We start from the raw sequence: 23,745 nt of genomic DNA, 5'->3' as shown, positions 1-23,745 counted from the left end.
AAAACTCAGCTCGTGTCCATCCCACGGTCCCACTCAGAACTTCACCCTCAGTTTGAGGGTCTTCCTACTTCGGTCTTTAACCTTCTAAAACCTTCTCAGTAACTTTGTTGACCACACTTTTCTCCCAAACAGAACCACAGAGGAACAAGATCCAGCAATGTCAGTAGTAAAGGGACTTGATCGAGGGATATGTCTGTCCTTTTTAAAAATAAATATTTTCCCTTTGGATTTTCTTCACTAGTACCTCATAGCTCGGCGGCACAGACACTTGGAAGATTCACAACCGTCCTTAGCTGCTCTATGTATTCACACACAGCACTATCATCAGAGTTTTGGGAGTTGCTGGTCTGGTCAAAAGCACTAGTGAGTGGGAGGGAGATGGGGGGGCCGACCATCAAACTGCAGCCCACCAAACCTCCTCCCATGTAGCCCAACTCCTTAAAAGCTCCAGACCAAGACCAGACCAAGACCAGTTCCAGACCAAGTCCAGCCCCAGACCAGACCAGCTCCAGACCAGCACGAGACCAAGACCAGCCACAGACCAGACCAGACCAGACCAGACCAAACCAGACCAGACCAGACAAGACCCAGACCAGATCAGCTGTAGACCAAGACAAGACCAGACCAGACCAAGACCAGACCAGACCAGCTCCAGACCAGCACGAGGCCAAGACCAGCCACAGACCAGACCAGACCAGACCAGACCAGACCAGCCCCCGACCAGATCAGCTGTAGACCAAGACCAGACCAGACCAGACCAGTCCCTGTACAGCCTGAAACCAGCCTCAGACCAGCCCTCAGATGAGCCTCTCCTCTGGGGGCACCTTGAGCACGCTGCCCATCTCCAGACGGGCCCCGGCCACCTCCTGGGAGCTGGGGCTGTACGTGCCCTCTGACTGACGCTTCTTACGGGCGGTGAGGACCAGGAAGAATGTGGCCAGGATGGCCAGCAGGACACACAGGGAGGTGAGGGGGACCGCCACCACCAGCCATGGGACACCTTCACTCAGCTCCAGCTTCTACAGAGAGAGAGAGAGTGTGTCAAATCACGTCTCACGAAGTAAAGCCTGGATGGTTTGAAGATGGAAATAGACTTCCCTGTCAATAAAGAACTAGCTAATTGTAGTCCTATTATATGCATATTTTATAAACCCTAAATTCATACAATGCAGCTCAAAGTGCTTCATATCAATCAATAAAATACATTTCATGGAGAGCGAACAGTCTTCATTCAATGAAATAGGCTAAATAAGCAAGATGATTTGTGATGTGATAATAACCCAGCCAGGGCTGTGGAATGGTTGTTTCACTCACGTTGCTTTCACATAGTCTGCCACTGTAGCCTGGCACACACACACATTGGAAGTGGTTGAGTCTGTTCAGACACGTGGCGCCATTCAGACACGGGTCAGACTGGCATTCGTCCAGGTCCGCCTCACACCTGAAACATCACCAGAGCTTTAGCACAAGTCCTGCTGACACATGACTAATCCCTGTTTCCCTCAGATCCTGGTCAGCCTGCCCGACCAGATCAGGAATGACATGCTCAGGTGAGGACATAGCAGGTATATATATATATATATAGGCATATATATAGACAGGTAATGACCGCTAACCCATACACTCAACACAGAATTAAGGACAGGTACACTAAGGCACACTTATACGCCCAGGTATAAACAGGTGACCCATACTCACAGGTAAACACAGATTACCAATACATACAGGTACATACAGGTAGCCGATACACACAGGTATTTACAGGTAAGCGATACACACATACACACGATAAATACTAGAGTACACATACTCTTGTATATTATGCACCCTAGTATGTACTGTAGTATGTACTGTAGTATGTACTCTAGTATGTACCTTAGTATGTACCCTAGTATATGTACTCTAGTATGTTCTCTAGTATAGTAGTAAAAAACATTATGTATGTACTCTACTCTTTAGTATGTACCCTAGTATGTAGTCTGTATGAATGTATTCCAGTATGTGTCTAAAGGTCTTCTCCTACCTGGGTCCGGTGTATCCTGGCCTGCAGGTGCAGTTCCCCCCCAGCAGGCCTCCCATGCAGACACCGCCATTGAGACACTCAGTGTTTGCGTCACACGCCACCGGAGGAAAACGCCACCTATTCCACACACACACACACACAGTGCATTTCAAATCAGTTTAAACAAGGCTCTGTGTCATAAGTGATATAATAAGACATATTTAGATTGTCATGGCTGCTTATGCTTTTAACATTTTACATTCATTACCAACTTAATGAAGGAATTTGTCCTCCTACATGATGTCATTAAGAGGAGGGCAGTCACGTTGTTTTTCTAACCTTGGGATAGTAATCTAGCCGTCACTTTTAATTAAGTATGAGAGTACTAAGTAAAGGAGGGCCAAGACACAGGAGGATCCTAAACACACATGGCAGTATTTTTTACCTTGGGCTACTGTAGGTGGTACTTGGGTTTTAATATTTAAAATAGACAAATTGACAAATTGACAAAAATAATAGAGATAATGAAAAATAAATATATAATAAATATTGTTTAGTAAATATAATGTTACGGCAAAAATATGGTTGTTTTGTGCATGCCATTATATATTTTCCATTTTAATGTTTTCCATGGATATTTTGTGTTAATTTGTGTTTGTACAGAAAGAAACACACTGGGAGCATAATGAACTTTGTTGATTTGCAACATTGAGAGAGATACATCTTTATGCAACATAAAGATGTACAAACACTATAATCCATGGTGTACCATAGTGACATGAATAGCAACATTTTCGGGATGCTCAGCTATTTAAAATCTACCAACCACACACAGGCGTATCAGCTCTGTTACCTCCACATGCTCACATGTTACTAATACCAAAACCAACCCATAAAGAGCACCTATGTGGTCAACCAAGACCCCCCTTGCGGACTCCTTCTCCCAGCAGCATGCAGCAGTACTCACTGGCAGCGTTTTCCCACAAACCCTGCAGGACAGGAGCAGCTTCTAGTCGGTTCCTGGCAAAGGCCTCCGTTCTGGCAGCTGAACTCCAGACAGTTGTCTACTTCCTCCCGGCAGTCCTTGCCCAGGTATCCCGGCTGGCACTGGCAGCGGTAGTCGGCCAGCAGGTCCACGCAGGTCCCATGGACGCAGGGTGTGGAGGCGCACTCGTCCGTCTCCTGCCCGCACAGCTCCCCCTCCCAGCCAGGGCTGCAGCTGCAATTGAAGCGGTGGAACTGGTCGTGGCACACACCCTGGTGGAGGCAGGGCTGGGACTCGCACACCGGATCGCCGCGGCAACCCTCAGCCGGCTCACGGTTTCCCGCCCGCCTGGAGAAGCGGGCACCCTGGGGTGGGTCCGGCGCCCCCAGCAGAGGCATGTACACTCCCCCGACCCGCACCTCTCCCAGGCAGCCCGTGAAGTTCTCCGCCAGCCACACCTCGCTGTGGTTCAGGAAGTTGAGGTTCCCGCCCACGCGCCGGCCGCCGGCCCAGTCCCCGTCCCGCCGCCCGTCCACGCTGAGGCGCCAGGCCGACGTGGGCTGGCCCGGGTCGGCCATGGCCAGGTGGACGTGGTGCCAGGCCCCGTCTGAGATGGGGGTCTCACTGGTGAAGGCCAGGAGCTGGGGGCTGGCCGCGCTGTGCATCTTGACCAGCAGGTAGGAGTCCAGCAGGCCGAGGCAGAAGACCTCGGCGTGGCCGCTGGCACGCAGCACCACGCCGTTCCGCTCCCGCGTGCGGAGCAGCACGGTGACGCTGGTGACGGGCTCTGCCAGTGAGTGGTTGACGCTGTAGAGCAGCGCGTTGTCCTGGAAGGATGCTTCACTCAGACCTGAGGGGCAAGAGAAGCTTTAGCCGCTAAAACGTCTGATTTTAAGGGACCAAACGGCTTGACCATTCAGCACGGTGGTCACACTTAAATCCCATAATATCATCGCATATGCAATACTTTTTGAGACTTTTTGAGACCAAATCCAGGAGTTTAAGCTCCCAGTGAATACCTTCATCATCTTGGGCTTCATGCTGTGTTCTTGTAGAATATATGTCATTAACGGGAAATAAGCCCCGACAGGGCGAACAGGACAGCGATGCGAAGCGGAGGTGTCTTGCTTCGCCCTGAAGGGGCCTATTTAACATAATGACCGGTGACATTCTATACATTATCCCGTTTATTACACGGTTACTGCCAAAACGAAAAAATAACTTCACACGCTGTGTCTTTCTACACCATTGGTAGTGTTGATCAGCAGAGAAATAGTCAGAGCGTTCCACATCATTGAGAAGAGCCGTGTAATAAATATATTTATTACACGGCTCTTCTCAATGCTGTGGAGCGCTCCGTTCACTTGCATGGGCCTTCCCGACTTCCGGTGGTGAATAATTTTTCGATAATGACCGTTGCTAAGCATATAATGACCGCTGTCAAGGAAAGTGGATTTTTTTCACGTCTGTCGTATCACTCCGCAAGTAGTCTAAGTATGTATCTGTGTAATAAGCGGGATACTGTATAGAACATCGCCGGTCATTATCTAAAATAAGCCCCTTCAGGGTGAAGCAAGTCCCCTCCGCTTCGCGTCGGTGTCCGGTTCTCCCTGTCGGGGCTTATTTCCCGATAATGCCCGGCATTCTATACATTATCCCTTACATATTCTAGTTCAAAATTACAACAGAGGTGTATTTACACTCGTAGCCGTCGGGCAGGTCCACACAGCGCCCCCTGCTGGAACAGGGCTTCTCCACGCACCAAAGGCGCGTCTCGCACAGACGTCCAGAATAGTTCTCCGGGCAAGAGCAGAAAAAGTCATTCCACGTCACTTCACACCGCCCTCCATTCAAACACGGCTCGCTCTGGGGATGAGAACCGCAGAGGGACAGAGGGATAGAGGGACAGAGAGACCATGTATGGATTCATTATTGAATACACAAGACCAACATTGGTTGATTACAGACACAGTTAACATTGTGTATTTTGCTGGAATCTCGTCCAAAATTCCAATGACTTGTATCTGTGATCACTCAGAGTCTATTTGGATAAAAGCTCAGATCAAATGACTCAATAGTAAAACCATCCACCTTGCATGTCTCATCGCTGTGACATCCCTCCAGTACGTCCTGCTCCTCGGCGACGGGGTACCCCTCATCTGAAGGGGGGCCGAAACCCATCTCCAGACGCTTGTGGTCCAGACGCATGTCCTGCAGGCAGCCCTTGAAGTGCCCCCCCCAGGAGGAGGCCGTGTCCTGGTCCCCAGCCAGAGGTCCCCCTACGAGGGCCACGTCTCCGGCCTGCACGCTCACGTTGCCCAGGGCGCGGTGGTTCCCCGCCCGGGGGAACACCACGTTACCGTAGCGCAGCTCCAGACTCACCAAGTGCCGGAGGCCGTCGGCCACGAAGCCAGCCTCGGACAGCAGCGTGGTGTGGGGGCTGTGGAGCGCCACCCCGCCCTCCTTCAGGTACACCGTCAGGTAGGGCCGGGCGCCGCGCCGCAGCTGCAGCAGCAGCCCGGACGGCTGCAGGGTGCGCACCAGGAAGGACACGGTGAAGTTGTCGCTGTGCGTCTCTGTGATGATGAAGGAGGCGTGGCTGGTTGTCTGCTCACGACCAAAGGTCCCCGAGGAGAACTCTGGGCACGGGGAGGGTTAGAGAGGAAGCAGACACCAACTCAACCTGATGGGCAGTCATATACATTCTGTACTGCACTAGTACATATTCTATATATGCCACCTCAAAGAGACTGGTGCTGTGTTCCAATATCCATACTATCCGTACTCACTAAACTTAGTTTGAGTACGTAGGGCGTTCCAATTAAGATCGGGGCGAAAAGAAGTGTACTGAAAGGACCTGGATGGTGTCCTCAAAACGGTCAAGCCGCGGAGTGTGGATTGATGCACACTTTTCGTACTCAACAGCAGCCATCTTAGCTACTCAGCGGAAGAGGGTGGAGCCAGGCTGAGCCAACATCGGCGCATTAATGGAGTCATTTTGTAGTTTTAATAGCTTTTATAGCTTTTTATAGCTACTATGCCTAAAGAGTTCACCATTCAAAGCGGGATGTTTATTGCGGGGGAGGAGCCGCGGCGGCAGTCGCGATCGTAATTTCTGGTTAGTGCACCACAGAGTATTCGATTTGGAAAACTCTGACATCTGAAAATCAGCACACTAAGTGAGTGCGGATAGTGTACGTACGTTTAAGTGTACTCATGGAAGTATGGATATTGGAGCGGCACCGGTGTAGAACCACAGACAGATGACAAACGATAAACAATGTTACGATGTTATTATTATAATTCTATGAACCATGGTATTCATGTTTCTTGCATGTGTAGCCGAGCCCATACCTTCCTCACAGCTGTCTCCATGGTAGGGCCGGTGGCAGTCACAGCTGGCCCTCACCCACATGTCCACACACCTCCCTCTGCCCGTGCAGGCATCCTCAGTGCACACGTCCCTCTTGTTGCAGCCCGGCTCCATGCCTCGGTTGTCCTCCCGGCTCAGGTCTTCAGGCATCAAGCGTCTCCCTTCCACACGGAGGTCGTCCATGCAGCCCACGAAGCCCTGCCCACTCGTCGTATAGCGGAGGTTCTCCTCCAGCCCTCCTCCGACGTACAGCTGCTGGAAGGAGCTGGGCTGGAGGAAGAGGAGGTCGTTCAGGGCTCCCTGCTCCACGGCGCACCCTCCCTCTGTGGTGCAGAGTGGCCCCTGGACCACCAGCTGCAGCCCGCCGTCCACCGTCACGCTGGCCTGGTGCCAGTCCCCGTCGTTGAGCAGCAGAGGGTGGACGACCTGCAACACCACCCCGGAGCGCACCTCCGCCTGCAGCCGGCCGTCCACCAGCTCCAGGGAGACGGAGCTGGCGGCGTCGCCCCGGTAGAGCAGCACCATGCTGGGCAGCGTGCTGCGGAAGCGGAGCTTCATGTGCAGCCGCTGGACATGCTTCTTTGCGCCGGGATCAGAGGGTGGTCCGATGCGGCCATCGTCCGAGGGCAGCTGGATGTGGACGTAGCTGGCCGCCGCGTCGAAGGAGAAGCTGGTGGATGTGTTGCAAATGTCGCCGGCCCAGCCTGAGGGGCAGAGGCAGGTGTAGCCGTGCCGGTCGCCTTCTCCCAGTGTGGGCTTACAGCCGGCACCGTGTTGGCACACATGCGCCCGGCAGCCCACTAGTGGGACCTCGCAGTCGAGGCCACCCCAGGGCTCGCTGCCGGGCGGGGGCTCTGGGCAGCGGCAGGTGTAGGAGTTGGTGCCGTCCTGGCACGTGGCCCCGTTCTTACAGGGCGCACTGTCGCATTCGTTGATGTCTACCTCACAGTGCACACCTAGAAAGACCGCAGAGTGATGTTACTACACACTGGAACACACACTGAGGATGATGTCACTACACACATACTGAGGATGATGTCACTACACACTGGAACACACTGAGGATGATGTCACTACACACACACACTAGCCGCGTTTACATGGACACTTCTGATATGCTTAGAAGTGGAAGAACAGCTCAATCGAAATAAAAAATGATCATATATATATACGCCTCAATCGGAATACAATTCTCTGATCGGAATACAATTCTATGCGGAATAGAAGAGGTGGTGTAGTCCGCTATAATCGACATTTATAAAACGGGGGGCCTAAATCAAGCGATCTGATTGGTTCCCAACCGTTGTATATTGAGCGTATACACACAGCTATGACGCCCGTTCAGTTTACAGAGTCCAGTATCACTCCGCGCCTAACTTGAACTGTTGTTTATTTATATATAAAAGCGATAGCATAGTTCACTGAAGCCTAAAAAAAGCCTGTAAAGCAATAGGCACACGGTCGCCGGCAATTTAGCCTTCTAAATTGCTAAATTGCCGGCGAACCAAGCTACCGTCTCTAGCCTTCTCTCTGAAGGACGCTAGTGTGTTGCATAGCAACCGCCGTACACTTTGCCGGCAGCCAGGAGGGACTACTTTTCTGTATTCGTTAAAAAAAATGCTTTTCCGACTTTCTCGCTTTTTCAAAATTGAGGGTGTCTATGACTTTAATTTCGCCATATTTACGTAACCGTTTTATAAAAGCAATAGATCACTTCAGTCAGTGATATACGGTCATTATACCACAGTGAAGGGGGTCGCCGCCCCTCCGCTGCGCGTCGGGACGGACAACGCCCCTTAACTGTGGTATAATGAGCGTATACCACGGCCTGTCGTGATCTATTGCTTAAGTATACACTTATTCTTATACAAACCCAGCGGATTCGGTTGCTTAGCGACGTCAACGTCTTTGGCGAACTATTTCTCTGCTGATCAACACTACGAATGGTAACAAATAAATTGTAAAAAGACACATCGTGTGAAGTTATTTTTTCGTTTTGGCAAGTAGCCGTGTAATAATGTAGCCTATAAAACGTTGCCAGTTATTATCTAAAATAAGCCCCTCAAGGGAGAAGCAAGACACCTTCGCTTCACCTCCCGCATAGGCCGCATCAAGGATAAACCGCAAGCCTTTCATTTATGTATTAAAAAAAACTGAATTGTGCATAAGCCGCACCCATATAGGCCACCCAAGTTGCGCTAATTATGTAATGAATAGGCATATAAAACCCATCAGCCAAGTGATCACTGCAAATCGATGTTAAACTTGAACTTGCTTTTTCCCCCTTTAAGACCGACTAGGCCTACTGCTTGGCATGTGTTATTTTTGTGCAGGAGAACGGCGAGAGCACATCAAACGCGCATAGCAGCTACAGGACCTGTCTTTCTTTAGGCCTACTGTCTCAGAGTGCGTGTCGCTGTTAAACACCTGACGAGGTGTTCACAAATGAGCTAGTTTACCATGATAATTAATGAATAAAGACAGCGAGGATGCAGGGAGTTCAGCAAGGCTACAGCTGAAGATCAAGGTAAATCGGTGCTGATTTATTTTAAACGTCAGCATTAGAGGAATTGACGGGTTCCCCGATGGACAAATTTAACTCACAACTGTCTGTTTGTGTGTGCCGTGCGGGCTTTGCACACCTCAAGGCAAAGAGGCGGTGGTTGAAAAAAGTATTTAGACCGCTTATTAAGTTCACTCGTTGAACTTATAATGGTTTATTCGTTTCCCAGTATTATTTCATTAATTTAGAAGACAGTTTTGTTCATTTTTGAATTGTAAAAAAATTACAATATTTTTTTGAAGTTGCGAGTTTTTTGACTGTATATTGGTGAAACACAGGGATTTATAAAGGTTACTGTACAGTGGCGGAGACTGTGTCAGGATCTGAAACATCACTACGGTAGAGCTAAGAAGGTTCTACGAGTGCTTCAGACCAACCTTACCAACGAAGACGTATAGGCCTAAAGAGATTCGTAGCAAAGAACATTTCGGGAAAGATTTTTTTAAATAACCTAATTAACTGAAAAACTGTAATCCCATGTATTGGCCGCACCCATGCATAAGCCGCATAGTTTACAGAATTTGGGAAAATTTGTGTAGGCCTATAAACCGCAGCTTGTATATAGTCTGGAAATTAGGGTATTTTCCCGATAATAACCGGCATTCTATACATTATCCCTTACATAACAGCACTCTTTCCCAACAGTCTTGGCTGCGCACTCTCATCCAAATACGTAGGCCTGTTTGCGGCGGAGGAGGGGGTAGATATAAGACTGGATGAGAAACTGATGTCGCTGTGTTGTCCTCCTTCTTAATTGAAGGAGCAGGCAAAGAAAAGCTCTCTCCTGCTGGGCTTTCATTAAAATCAAATACATAAAAATGCCAAATAGTGATAACACGTCCATTAAGTCGCTGCCGGTCCAGATGTGTCAGGTGTGCGCGAGAGACAGAACGTTCGCTTACGACTTTTGTAAAAGCCATATGTACAGTACATTCGGATTGTATGATAGGAATAGATCTATTCCGATTAGAAATCTAATCGGATCAGAAGTGTCCACGTAAACACGGCTACTGAGGATGATGTGACTACACACTGGAACACACTAAGGATGATGTCACTACACACTGGAACACACTGAGGATGATGTCACTACACACACACTGAGGATGATGTCACTACACACTGGAACACACTGAGGATGATGTGACTACACACACACTGAGGATGATGTGACTACACACACTGAGGATGATGTGACTACACACACTGAGGATGATGTGACTACACACTAGAACATACACTGAGGATGATGTCACTACACACTAGAACACACACTCAGGATGATGTGACTACACACTAGAACACACTACACACTAGAACACACTGAGGATGATGTGACTACACACTGGAAGACACTGAGGATGATGTGACTACACACTAGAACACACTACACACTAGAACACACACTGAGGATGATGTGACTACACACTGGAACACACTGAGGATGATGTGACTACACACTGGAACACACTGAGGATGATGTGACTACACACTGGAACATACACTGAGGATGATGTCACTACACACTAGAACACACACTCAGGATGATGTGACTACACACTAGAACACACTACACACTAGAACACACTGAGGATGATGTGACTACACACTGGAAGACACTGAGGATGATGTGACTACACACTAGAACACACTACACACTAGAACACACACTGAGGATGATGTGACTACACACTGGAACACACTGAGGATGATGTGACTACACACTGGAACACACTGAGGATGATGTGACTATACACTGGAAGACAGCAGCAACAGCAGGAAGCGTCGTGCTGATACAACTCTACCATCAGTGACAAGTAACAAACCAAGCTACTAATAAATGCAGTTACAGAGGCATTAGTGCTCTGTTAGGCCACGCCAGATGCCATTAAACACAGATTGATGAACATTCCCCTTGTTATTATTTTGAGAGAGAGGAAACAACTGTGGACAATTGCTGTTGATTTACAGCTCCCCAGCCCATCAGAGCTGCAAATCAACAACAACTGTGGACAATTGCTGTTGATTTACAGCTCCCCAGCCCATCAGAGCTGCAGTCTCCCACGCAGGGCGTCTCGCAGTGTGTCGTGAGGATAGGCTAAGCTCCTCCTCAGAGTCACACTGTCGCCTCATCAAGTGGCTTTCCACGCCCAGCCGTGGCAGCAGCAGTCAACCTTCATTACCATCGTCCTCACAGCCGCCTGACTCCTATACCCTGTCTCCTAAACCCTAACATACACCCAATACCCTGTCTCCTAAACCCTAACATACACCCCTATGCCCTGTCTCCTATACCCTAACATACACCCCTATGCCCTGTCTCCTATACCCTATACCCTGTCTCCTAAACCCTAACATACACCCCTATGCCATGTCTCCTAAACCCTAACATACACCGACAACATGTCTCCTATACCCTATACCCTATCTCCTATACACTGTCTCCTAAACCCTAACAAGCACCCTACATGTTTCATATACCCTATACCCTATCTCCTATACCCTATAGCCTGAGTACTATACCCTAACATACACAACCTGTCTCCTCTACCATGACTCCTACACCCTAAAAAACACGCAATACTCAAGCCTATACCCGACAACACATTCTGTAACTGTAACTCTCTTTTTCTCTCTCTCTCGCTCTCTTTCCTCCCAAACACACACAGACACCTGTTATATGTAATTAAACCTAAGAGATCATCATCCTCTCTTAACTTTAAAGCCTTTCTCGACCCAACAACAGACACTAACATTGTTACACAATATGGACATCGTTTTGGAACAATCTCAACATTATGTTCAAATGGTTTCTTAGTCATTGTAGAGTAATGCTATGTGGGGATGAGTCAGAGAGCTACGGTACCTGGGAGGTGGTGCTGGCCGACCAGAGAAAGGAGCAGCAGAGAGAGCAGAGCACACCCAATACCTCCAACACACCCCATACCTCCAACACACCCCGGGAGACCGAGCTGACCCCGCGACCCAAGACTAGCGGACCCTCACCACTCCTACAACCCTCAGGGTCCTCTCCCCTACCTCTCTCTGTCCCCTCACACTCACTTCTGCCACGTCTCGCTCTCACTCTCTCTCTCTCTCACTCTCTCTCTCTCACCCTCCTCTCTGCTCCTTCATCAGACAGGAGCGATCGAAGCACTGCCCACCTTTGCGCCATGCCCCCCTTACCTCCCTCATTCCTTCCTCTCCCTCCCTCTCTCATTCCTCCTATCTTCCCTCCCTCCCTTTCATCACTCTTCTTCTGTACTCTGCTCCTCCCTCACTCTGCTCCTCCCCTCTCCTCCATCTCTCCCTCCCTTCCTCTGTCATTCCTTCCATGGTTTAACCCTCTGCCTCTCATCCCTCCTCCTCCTCCTCCTCCTCCTCCTCCTCCCCCTGTCTTCCCTCCAGACAGACAGACTGGTAATCCTCTAGACCTCCAGCTGGCCCTTCAGCTCAGAGGACCAGGAATGCTGCTTCCCCCCTCCTACACTCCACCTCCACCCTCCACCTCCTACCACTCCACCTCCACCATCCACCTCCACTTCCACCCTCCACCTCCTACCACTCCACCTCCACCATCCACCTCCACCCTCCACCTCCTACCACTCCACCTCCACCATCCACCTCCACCTCCACCCTCCAACTCCTACCACTCCACCTCCACCTTCCACCTCCTACCACTCCACCTCCACCCTCCACCTCCACCTCCTACCACTCAACCTCCACCTCCACCCTCCACCTCCTACCACTCCACCTCCACCCTCCACCTCCTACCACTCCACCTCCACCCTCCACCTCCTACCACTCCACCCTCCACCCTCCACCTCCACCTCCTACCACTCAACCTCCACCTCCACCCACCACCTCCTACCACTCCACCCTCCACCTCCTACCACTCCACCTCCACCCTCCACCTCCACCCTCCACCTCCACCCTCCACCCCACCCTGACGGTGATGCAGCGCGTCCCGTTGTGGCTCCCTACAGCAGCCACCGGTGGACTGGTGACGACTGTGGACTACTATCTTTAAATTTTTTAATTTAATAATTTCTGTAATTTATTAGTTTAGTTCTGTCTTACTTGATTTGTTTCTTGATTCAATTAATTTATTAAATCTTGCATCTGTCTCTCTCTCTCTCTCTCTCTCTCTCTCTCTCTCTCTCTCTCTCTCTCTCTCTCTCTCTCTCTCTCTCATCCCAGTTTATTTAATGTAGCTCTCTCAGTCCAGCTCAGTGTGTGTTTATTGAGCTGACCATCATGGACTCTACCTTCTTGGTTCTATCCTGAGTCCCTCACTAAGTTTCCTCAGAGAGAGGGGGCGGAGTTTGTCTTCTCAAGTCCTGATTGGACACCGTGAGGTCAGGTGACCTAACCCCCATACCCCCTGTTGGACGAGGCGCTGAGTAATCTCTGCTAATGAGGAATTAATTCCTTGGCAGAAGGTGAGCCATGATTGGCTGGTGGGGGATTAACCCCTTATATAACCCCACTTATATTTGCAATTTTTAATCAATAAATTAATTATATTAATCACCATTAAAATATAAATCATTGTTTTAATCCTGTCATCATATGTAAGGGATAATGTATAGAACACCGGTCATTATCGGGAAAATAAGCCCCGACAGGGCGAACCGGACACCAACCAACAGCTGAGGGGTCTTGCTTCGCCCTAAAGGGGCTTATTTTAGATAATGACCGGCGTTCTATACATTATCCCGCTTATTACACAGCTACTTGCCAAAACGAAAAAAAACCTTTACACAGTGTGTCTTTTTACAATTTATTTGTTACCAGCATGCGTGGTGTTGATCAGCAAAGAAATAGTCCAAAGATGTTGACGTCGCTTAGCAACCGAATACGCTGGGGTTGATAAGTTACCGGACTACTTGCGGAGTGATACGAAAGACGTGAAAAAATCAATTTTCCTTTACAGCGGTCATTATATGCATAGCAACGGTCATCATCGAAAGATAATTCACCACCGGAAGTCGGGAACGAGGCCCATGCAAGTGAACGGAGCGTTCCACAGCATTGAGAAGAGACGTGTAATAAGTAATGTTAACAGCTAAGTATGGCCATAAGAAGAATGTCTCCCTCACCCATACAGACATACAGACACACACATTCATGCACATGTTTGTGTGTATGTCTGTGCGTGTGTATGTGTGGGTGTCTGTGTGCATGTGCCTGTGTGTGTGTGTGTGTGTGTGTGTGTGTTTGTGTGTGTGTTCATGTGTGTTCATGTGTGTGTGTGTGTGTGTGTGTGTGTGTGTGTGTGTGTGTGTGTGTGTGTGTGTGTGCCTGTATTGGCCTACCTGTGAAGCCTCCTTGACACACACACTGATAAGCGTTGACGAGGTCCATGCAGCTGCCGGCGTTGTGACAGGGAGCAGACACACACTCGTCCACATCCACGGAGCAGTCCTCTCCTAGAGGAGGGGCCACACGGAACAGGGTTAATGTTCCCACGTTTAGTTTACTGTTAAAGGTCCCATGACATGCCACCAGGTGTGAGAGTGATTAGCCGTTACAAGCCGTTACCAGCCTACCCGGTGGACTGTAGCAAACGCTGCTCATCTATCCGTCACACATCTAGGTGGACACGTCCACTTGAGACGTCAAAAGAGCCAGATTTTCAAAACGACTTGTAACGGCTAATCACACCACACCTGGTAGCATGTCATGGGACCTTTAAGACTGTTTTACACATAAAGAAAACTCTAGTGAACGTGTGGAAAAACCCAATAGCTTTAATTAGGTGCTATGAACAACCATACAAATGCATGTGCCTGCATGCACACACACAAATACACACACACATACACACACACACACACACACACACACACAAGGGTTAACCCTACTATAGTGCAGGGTGTGTTTGTTTTGTGTACCGGTGTATCCTGGCTTGCAGTGGCAGATGAAGCCGGCTGCCTGGGCGTAGCTGAACTCCTCCCCCTGCAGCTGGGCCAGACGCCGGTAGTTCTCCAGCAGGGAGCGCTGAAAACACTCTCCCCCGTGGTGGCACGGCTCCACAGAACACTCATCCACATCCACCTGGCAGAGCTCACCCTCATAGCCTTCACAAAAGAAACGCACCCATCCACAGGGTGGGTTACCGTCAGAAGGACTTGCATGTTGAGGAGTATTTTAAACTTTTAGCGTTTATTACAGATTTTACAACAGCATTGTTGAATACTTGATTCTGCTGGAATAAGAATAAGGTGTTATTCAGATAATTCTGAATAAGGTGTGTATATATATATTTATAAAACGGGTGGCTTAAATCAAGCAATCTGATTCCTAACAGTTGTTTAATGGACGTATACATAACTGCTATGACGTCCAATCAATTTGCAGAGTTCCGTATCGCGCCTAACTTTAAACTGTTGTTTATTTATTATTTATAAAAGCGATAGCATAGTTCACTGAAGCCTAAAAATATGTTGATTGATGGAGAGGGTGGAAATGTTGTAAAGCAATAGGCACACGGTGAGACTACATTTTTGTATTTGTTAAATAAATGCTCTTTTGACTTTTTTCAAAATTTATTGTGTCTAAGACTTTCATTTCGCCATACTTATGTAACCGTTTTATAAAATCAATAGATGACTTCAGTCAGTGAAATGTTCTCATTATACCACAGTTAAGGGGGTCGCCGTCCCTCCGCTGCGTGTCCGGCCAAACAATGCCCCTTAACTGTGGTATAATGAGAACATTCCACAGTCTGTCGTGGCTATTGCTTAAATGTATGTATGTATGTATGTATGTATGTATGTATGTGTGTGTGTGTGTGTGTGTGTGTGTGTGTGTGTGTGTGTGTGTGTGGGTGCGTGTGCGTGTGGGTGCGTGTGTGTGTGTGTGTGTGTGTGGGTGCATGTGTTGGTACCTGGGTAGCAAAGGCAGCTGTACTGTCTGACGCCCTCCTGACAGTGAGCTCCATTTTGACACGGGTTGGACGCACATTCTGGGATGTCGTCCTCACACTGTGTCCCAGTGAAGCCGGTCCCCACACAGTCACACTGGAAGCTGCAGAGTCCCCACAAACAGGACAGAAGAGTGTAAGAACAGCATGGGGACCACCACAGTCCTCACAAACCAGAGGACAGAAGAGTGTAAGAAAAGCATGGGGACCACCACAGTCCTCACAAACCAGAGGACTGAAGAGTGTAAGAAAAGCATGGGGACCACCACAGTCCTCACAAACCAGACTGAAGAGTGTAAGAAAAGCCATCTGTCTGGTGGATCTGGTTATCACACATATGAGGAACAGTCTGTCAAGTCTTTAAACTAAAAACACACCTTTTAATTCAGCTTTCTTGTATTCAAATGTTGTGTGATACTCTTTCTATAAATGTATCTATTATTTTTATTTCTAACAAATTTCTTGTTCTTGTCAAGATCAATAGTATTGATTATATTGCAAACAGGAAATCATTGTTTTGTTTATGTTTGTGTGTGCATGCGTTTGTGTGTGCATGCGTTTGTGTGTGCATGCGTTTGTGTGTGCGTGCGTTTGTGTGTTTGTGCGTGTGTGTGTGTGTGTGTGTGTGTGTGTGTGTGTGTGTGCATGCGGGTGCATTTTTGTGTGTACCTGTTGACAAGGTCAATGCAGGTTCCTTGGTTTTGAGTGTGTGTGTGTGTGTGTGTGTGTGTGTGTGTGTACCTGTTCACCAGGTCGATGTAGGATCCTTGGTTGAGTGTGTGTGTGTGTGTGTGTGTGTGTGTGTGTGTGTGTGTGTGTGTGTGTGTGTGTGTACCTGTTGACCAGGTCGATGCAGGCTCCTTGATTGAGGCAGGGTCCGCTCTCACACTCATCCGTGTTCACCTGGCAGTCGTGTCCCTGGAACCCGGGCACGCAGTCGCAGGAGTAGTGGCCCACGTGATCCCTGCAGGTGGCGCCGTTGAGGCACGGCCGCACCTCACACTCATCCACCTCCACTTCACAGTTCAGCCCTGAGGACACACGTTATAATATAACATCATATTATTACATTTTATTCATATAGAGATTTATTAGAGTATTAGATTTATTTCGATTTTTATTTTATAGATAAACAAATACTATTTACAAAAGCAAAACAAGGCAGTTTAAAACATACAAAAGCATAAAAACAGTAGCAGTAAGTAGAAACCATTATAGGTTTTTATTTATTTGTTTATTTAAATAGGGACAGAGCACATTCATAAAGATATCAGAAGTAAACATGTCAGAGTTAGCTGACATGCTAGATTACATCCATAGTCCATTGGATGGTAACAAAAACAGAAACATTAAGATACAACTTTATTAATCCCCCATAGGATAAATTACATTACAGTTTCAATATTGATACAAACCAATATACAAGTTGAAAAAGACAAAATACCTTACCCAAAAATTACATTAGATAAGTATATATAAGCATCAGGAGGTAGGGATGTTTAAAGCAGATTGAGGACAGGATTCCAGCACCACTGGTCCAGCTGTAGAGGGCAGTATTGAGGTAGCAGCCTCAGTCTAGAGCTCTATTCCATTCTGTTAATATAAATAAACAGAATAATGCTCTCCACTTTACTGATTTGTGTTTTTTATAGTGTCAGAAAAACAAGCCTTTGATGTTCCAGAAAGATTAAAAACTATTTAATTTATCTGAACAGTGCAGCAATTTGCTTGTCCGCCTGATTGTTTGTCTGATTGTGAGCTTGTTCTCTTGTCAGTTTGATGGTTGCTGCTACAAGTCTCCCCTGTAGACCACGGTTTGCAGTGCAGATTGTCCTCCGGCGCTTGTGCTCTCCACAGCGCAGGTACCCCCAGTAAGCTGGCCTCCACTTTCATTACAGCAGCCTTCCCTCTGGGCAGAACCGGGATTCTCTTGTCTAGACAGGATACACCAACCCTGGCTCTGTACCTCTGGTGAGTTATCTGGTCTGAACCTCTGGGTCTGTACCTCTAGTTTGTATCTCTGGTCTGTACCTCTGGTCTGTAGCTCTGTTCTGCACCTCTGGTGAGTTATCTGGTCTGTACCTCTGGGTCTGTACCTCTAGTATGTATCTCTGGTCTGTACCTCTGGTGAGTTATCTGGTCTGTACCTCTGGTCTGTAGCTCTAGTATGTACCTCTGGTCTGTATCTCTGGTCTGTACCTCTGGTCTGTACCTCTGGTGAGTTATCTGGTCTGTACCTCTGGTGAGTTATCTGGTCTGTACCTCTGGTGAGTTATCTGGTCTGTACCACTGGGTCTGTATCTCTGGTCTGTATCTCTGGTCAGTTATCTGGTCTGTACCACTGGGTCTGTATCTCTGGTCTGTATCTCTGGTATGTATCTCTGGTCAGTTATCTGGTCTGTATCTCTGGTCTGTACCTCTGGTGTGTATACCTGGTCTGTATATCTGGGTCTAGGTTTAGATCCGAACTAGGATGGTCCTCTCCTCTCCAGGCGTACTGCTGCTCCAGGGACTAGAAGCTAATACCGGCTGGAAGAAAGCCCATGCTCACGGTAACTTCCTCTGTCCACAGTGAGAGGATTATATGCTATGGCATTTGATTCCCAGCCCAAAGGTTGTGGGTTTGATCCTCAGATGTCAACAGTCTACCAGTAGAGTAGTGAATAGTGAACTAGTGAGGTGGAGCCTACCTTTGAATCCAGCGGCGCACTCACAGCGGTAGCAGTCCACCTGGTCCAGGCAGGAGCCGCCGTTGATGCACGGGGCCGATGCGCACTCGTTGATGTCCAGTTCGCAGTGGGAGCCCTGGAAGCCCGGCACGCAGAAGCAGCTATAGGAGCCCTCGCCAGCCCGGCAGATGGCCCCGTTACGGCACGGCCCCGACGCACACTCGTCCACCTTCTCCTGGCAGAAGTCTCCGGTGTATCCCGGGGGACAGAGGCACGGCAGGGCGCCCACGTCGCCCTCCAGGCAGGCGCCACCATTCTGACACGTCTCGTTGGAGCAGTGGGACGCTTCCTGCGGCATGCTGCAGTCCTCACCCCCCAGGTCCAGGGGGCAGGCACAGGTGTAGTTCAGGGTCCCGGCCCTTCCGCCACAGTCCCCGCAGGGTGCCAGAAGGCAGGGGTCCAGCAGCTGGTCACAGGCGGCCCCCATGTAGATCAGGGGCTGGTCAGGGCCGGGGGGGCAGAGACAGAGGTAGTCTTGTTGCAGCCGGGACATCACTGCTTCACTCTGCAGCACAACGCAGTTCTGGTCCTCATGGCAGGAAGTGGACTCACAGAGCTGCTCAGTCTGCTCGCACAGCAGACCTGGAGGAGGCAACAAAACAACCCAGATTCATATGCATTTACATGCACTGTCCAAACGTCAGGGAGACTGACACAGACTCATTTAGGACACGCAATGGTATTATTTGTACTTTGTTTTTGCCTTGTGTTTAATAATGAATGAATAAGATAAGATAAGATAGTCCTTTATTAATCCCCCTTAGGAGAAATTCACAAGTGACCAGCAGTACAGTGGGAAAAGAGAGTGCAAAACAAGAATATATATACAAATAAATTTACCAATTGAAATAAAATATAATAAAAAAACTATTTGAATAAGATAAACATACTATATACATGTAACTGTCCGTTGTAGGTGACTTGTGCATTGAATGATTATGAACATCATAAATAGCACTATATTGTTAACAGGAACAACTGTTTTGTCTGTGTCTTGAATGTGTCCAGAACATTAAGATCTCTTCATTCCGGACTTATTGGCATGTCTTATTAGCAGATCATTTTATAAAGTGGCAGGTCTAGTGTACGGCAGTATACATGCTCTGTTATGAAATACATCACAGTCTTAAACAGTCTTAACAGTGATAGGCTTAACTTTGACCTGCACAGAGGTGATGACGAGTAAAAGTGTATTTACAGGCTAAGCAGATGGTGTGAGGAACAAAGTCCACTTATTAGGGGTCAGAGGTCAGCCTGGGCATATCGTACCGGCACACATACAGATAAACATGAACTGTTCCATCGAGTCATAAATGATACAGCTACCTACTGTGGTCTTATAGCACACTGCCACACATTCAGAACAGAGTTGAATAAGTTGTGGTCCTCTCCTCCTCTCCTGTCTTCTCCTCTCCCCCTGTTCACTCCTTTCCTATTCTCCTTTCCTCCTGTCTCTCTCTCCCTCACACATACCCTATCTGTCTCTTTCTGTTTTTGTCTCTCCCACACAATTTACTTTGGCATCTCTCTTTCTCTCAAACAAGTTCTCCCTCTCTCTCTCTTTCCCTCTGTCTCTCTCCCATGTCTTTGTCTCTCTCCAATGTTCCCTCAATCTCTCGTGCACTTTATTTATCAACCTGAACACACACACACACACACACACACACATCTTTCTGTAATATTTCCATTATATATTACAACATGTGTGTGTCATTGGAATCACACCAACATCTGTAGTTTGTTCGGGCCGGGGAACAGGGGAACCCAACTCTCTCTCTCACCCATCACCTCCCCCCCCACCTCCCCCACCCATCACCTCCCCCCCACCTCCCCCACCCATCACCTCCCCCAACCATCACCTCCCCCACCAATCACCTCCCCCCCACCTCCCTCAACCATCACCTCCCCCCCACCTCCCACACCCATCACCTCCCCCCCACCTCCCTCACCCCTCACTCCACCCCCCACCTCCCTCCCTCACCTCACCCCCCACCTCCCTCACCCCTCACCTCACCCCCACCTCCCCCCAACCTCTGCTTCCTCCTCCTCCTCCTCCTCCTCCTCCTCCTGCCTTCTTAAGTGGGAGTCCAGCAGATAAGACTGATCCATGCTCTGAACTGACACATTCCAGAGAACTGATGTTAACCTTACACACACACACACACACACACACACACACACACACACACACACACACACACACACACACACACACATGGGTCAAATGCTCTTATATACAGGGTCGGCCCACAATAATGTCGTCGCTTGTACCAGGAGGTACCAGTCTGATATAAACAGAACAGCAGAACCAGATAGAACCAGTCTGTTAGGATTATTCTACAATAGAACATGAACAGATAGAACCTGTCTGTTAGGATTCTACTACAATAGAACAGAACCAGATAGAACTTGTCTGTTAGGATTATTCTACAATAGAACATAAACAGATAGAACCTGTCTGTTAGGATTCTACTACAATAGAACAGAACCAGATAGAACCTGTCTGTATATGTATAACCTATTTAATATATGGTTATTCCCATTTCATGAGTTATCTTCTACTGTTTGCACTTTTCTGTTAATGCTGCACTGCTGTACCACCTGCAATTCCCTCCAGAGATTACTAAAGTTGTCTTGGCTTATCTTCTCTAAATATAAACAACAACTATCTTATCTAATGTAAACAACAACAACAGCAGCCTCCTCGATTAGAAGAGCATAGCATAGTGTTTCCTCAGTGAGTGTGTATGAAAAATGCAACACCTTGTTGATGAATGGGAATGAACGTTGCCATTCATAAACAAGGCGTTGTTTAGTCATGACACCTAACCAATCATGTACCATCCCCTCCGCCGCAGCGGCTCCAGATGTCCTCCATCTCCCCTGAGTCTTGTTTCCTGAGTGGTCTGGCCTGTGTTAACTCACTGTGGTTGTGTGAACTATTTGTTGTGTTTACTCGTTTGTTGTGTCCACCTGCGTTTTGCCTCATATATTTAAGTCGACCCTGACTTTGTCAAACTGTCTGTTGTCAAAGCTAGAAGACCTTGTCTGTTCCTTGGCTTGCTGTCTTACCAGTGAATTCTAGTTTTCAAGTGTTTTTAGCTTGTTCTTTAATTGGTTGTTTTTTGTCTAATTTTGACCGTGCCAGTTCTTGGAACTGGTGCATTACCTTTATTCAATATCTCCTCTTGAGTTTGTGTCTGCATTTGGGTCCGGTCCAGAAATACTACAGTGTGGGTCTGTCAACATACTAATGTTTATAAGATATGAACGCTCACGTCTCCACATCACAACATCTGATGTCCCGACACACAGAAGACCCGGGGTCTGCTGCCAAGGCTCCCGGGCTGATCTTTGTCCCTCACATCATTCACCGCAGGTGGTTACCCGGGGCTGGACCCAAAAATGCACAGCCCCCCCTCCCGCCACCATCACCCCCATGAGTCACGCTTGTACACTCAGAGTCCAAGATGAGCATTCCTTTGTCCCTGGAGATGGTGCATGGTTACGTCTAAAGCACTGCACCATGAACTGCTTTAAAATCATCCACCTCCTTCTGTTGACCCATCCGAATTGGTTCAGACTCATTACAACTCGTTGTGTTTACACATTAAAACTGGTTCAACAATGTTCCATTAACACATTCAAACATCTTCCATTGACACATTAAAACAGGTTGCGTTGACTCATTAAAACGTGTTTCATTGACACATTAAACACAATTAAAAAGGGTGTGTCAAACAGTGTCAAACAGTGCCTGAACTCGAGAGTTGTGTTTAATAACAACTGCCGCCGAGTCCGTCTTAATGTTGTCGCTCGCTATGCCCCTTGAGAAGGCCCCCCCTCCCCTCCCACCATTCACACGCTGCACAAAAAAATACAGACGCAGTTCAGTCGGACCCTTAGAGCGTTGCTATGGTGATGTCCAACAATGCCCCCCCTGCCCGGCACCCCACCCCCCCCCCCCCCCCCCCGCCCTGCGACCCACCCACCAGGCCCTGCAGTCGGCCGCGGCTTAAACAAGGTTCAACTGCTTCCCACACATGAATGGCACGGGAAAATATAGGTCAGGGTCCCTCTCACACACACACACACACACACACACACACACACACACACACACACACACATACACACACAGGGACCCCCAAACCCCCACTGCTAAGGACGGGCATCCACACAGGCTAATTACCACCTAGCTCCCTATCTCTGGTTAGAACAACTCCATACCTCTAGTCATTCTAACCAAAGATACGGGATTCTATCTCCTTATCTCTAGTTAGAATAATAGCTGGTTTGGTATAAGTTACCAAACCAGCTCAGTAAAACTGTTGTTGATTAGTTTATTGATCCCCTTAACACTTTTACAACCTTTCAAATGAACCAAAATAATTTATGTAAACTTGTAAAATAGTTTACACACACACACGCAAGCAAGCAAGCTCACACACACACACACACACACACACACACACACACACACACACACACGCACACACACGCGCATTGTAAACACGTGGAGGTTCATATTAACGTGATGCCTCATTCACTCTTACACATTTACACACACGTTGCCACACACACTCAGACACACACACTCCCCCACATACACGCAGGGTGCTGGCGCTCTTACCCAGCAGCACCCACAGCAGCACTGAGGTCCGCTGGGACCCGTCCCGTCTTAACGCCATGGTCTTCAGGGTCCTCAGAGTCCTGTAGTCCGGCCAGTGGTCCCCCTGTCCAGCATCGCTCCTCACTAACAGCTCCTCCAACTCTGGGGGCCACAGAGAGCTCCTGCCTGTGGGTCTCTGCGTGAGTGTCTGCGTGTGGTGAACGTGTGTGTGTGTGTGTGTGTGTGTGTGTTGAGAGTGTGTGTGGAATAGTGTGGGTGTGCACGTTACCCTGGAGAGTAAGTCAGGCTGAAGTAAATCACCCCCAAGCAGAGCAGGAGGAGGAGGAGAAACACTGGAACTGGACTCCACTGGATGCGGAGTCTGAGAGAGGATTTATGGATCTACCCCATCTTCTTCTTCCTCTCTCTCTCTCTCTCTCTCTCTCTCTCTCTCTGTCTGTCTCTGCTCTCTCTCTCTCTCTCTCTCTCTCTCTCTCTCTCTCTCTCTCTCTCTCTCTCTCTGTCAGTAGGCTATGTTGGTCTGTCTCTGCTC

The 23,745-nt window shown here is 48.4% G+C and overlaps 1 protein-coding gene across 1 annotated transcript; it reads right to left on the bottom strand.

Annotated features, from left to right (window-relative positions):
- Positions 1-797: 797 nt before the first annotated feature.
- LOC311342804 (protein crumbs homolog 2-like) lies at positions 798-23,271 on the bottom strand (the record flags this gene model as incomplete). The annotated part of the gene is made up of 13 exons (XM_084467633.1): positions 798-1,019; positions 1,315-1,441; positions 2,024-2,140; positions 2,970-3,837; positions 4,688-4,853; positions 5,079-5,626; positions 6,342-7,316; positions 14,242-14,355; positions 14,821-15,006; positions 15,816-15,955; positions 16,687-16,882; positions 18,542-19,162; positions 23,214-23,271. The coding sequence occupies 13 exons, from the start codon at positions 23,269-23,271 to the stop codon at positions 798-800; spliced, it is 4,338 nt and encodes a 1,445-aa protein (XP_084323759.1).
- Positions 23,272-23,745: the final 474 nt, after the last annotated feature.

The sequence above is a fragment of the Micromesistius poutassou genome (assembly GCF_964030765.1).
Source record: "Micromesistius poutassou genome assembly, chromosome: 5".
NCBI lineage: Eukaryota > Metazoa > Chordata > Actinopteri > Gadiformes > Gadidae > Micromesistius > Micromesistius poutassou.
The sequence above is the reverse complement of the archived record's forward strand: the minus strand, read 5'-3'. Positions and strand labels throughout refer to the sequence as shown.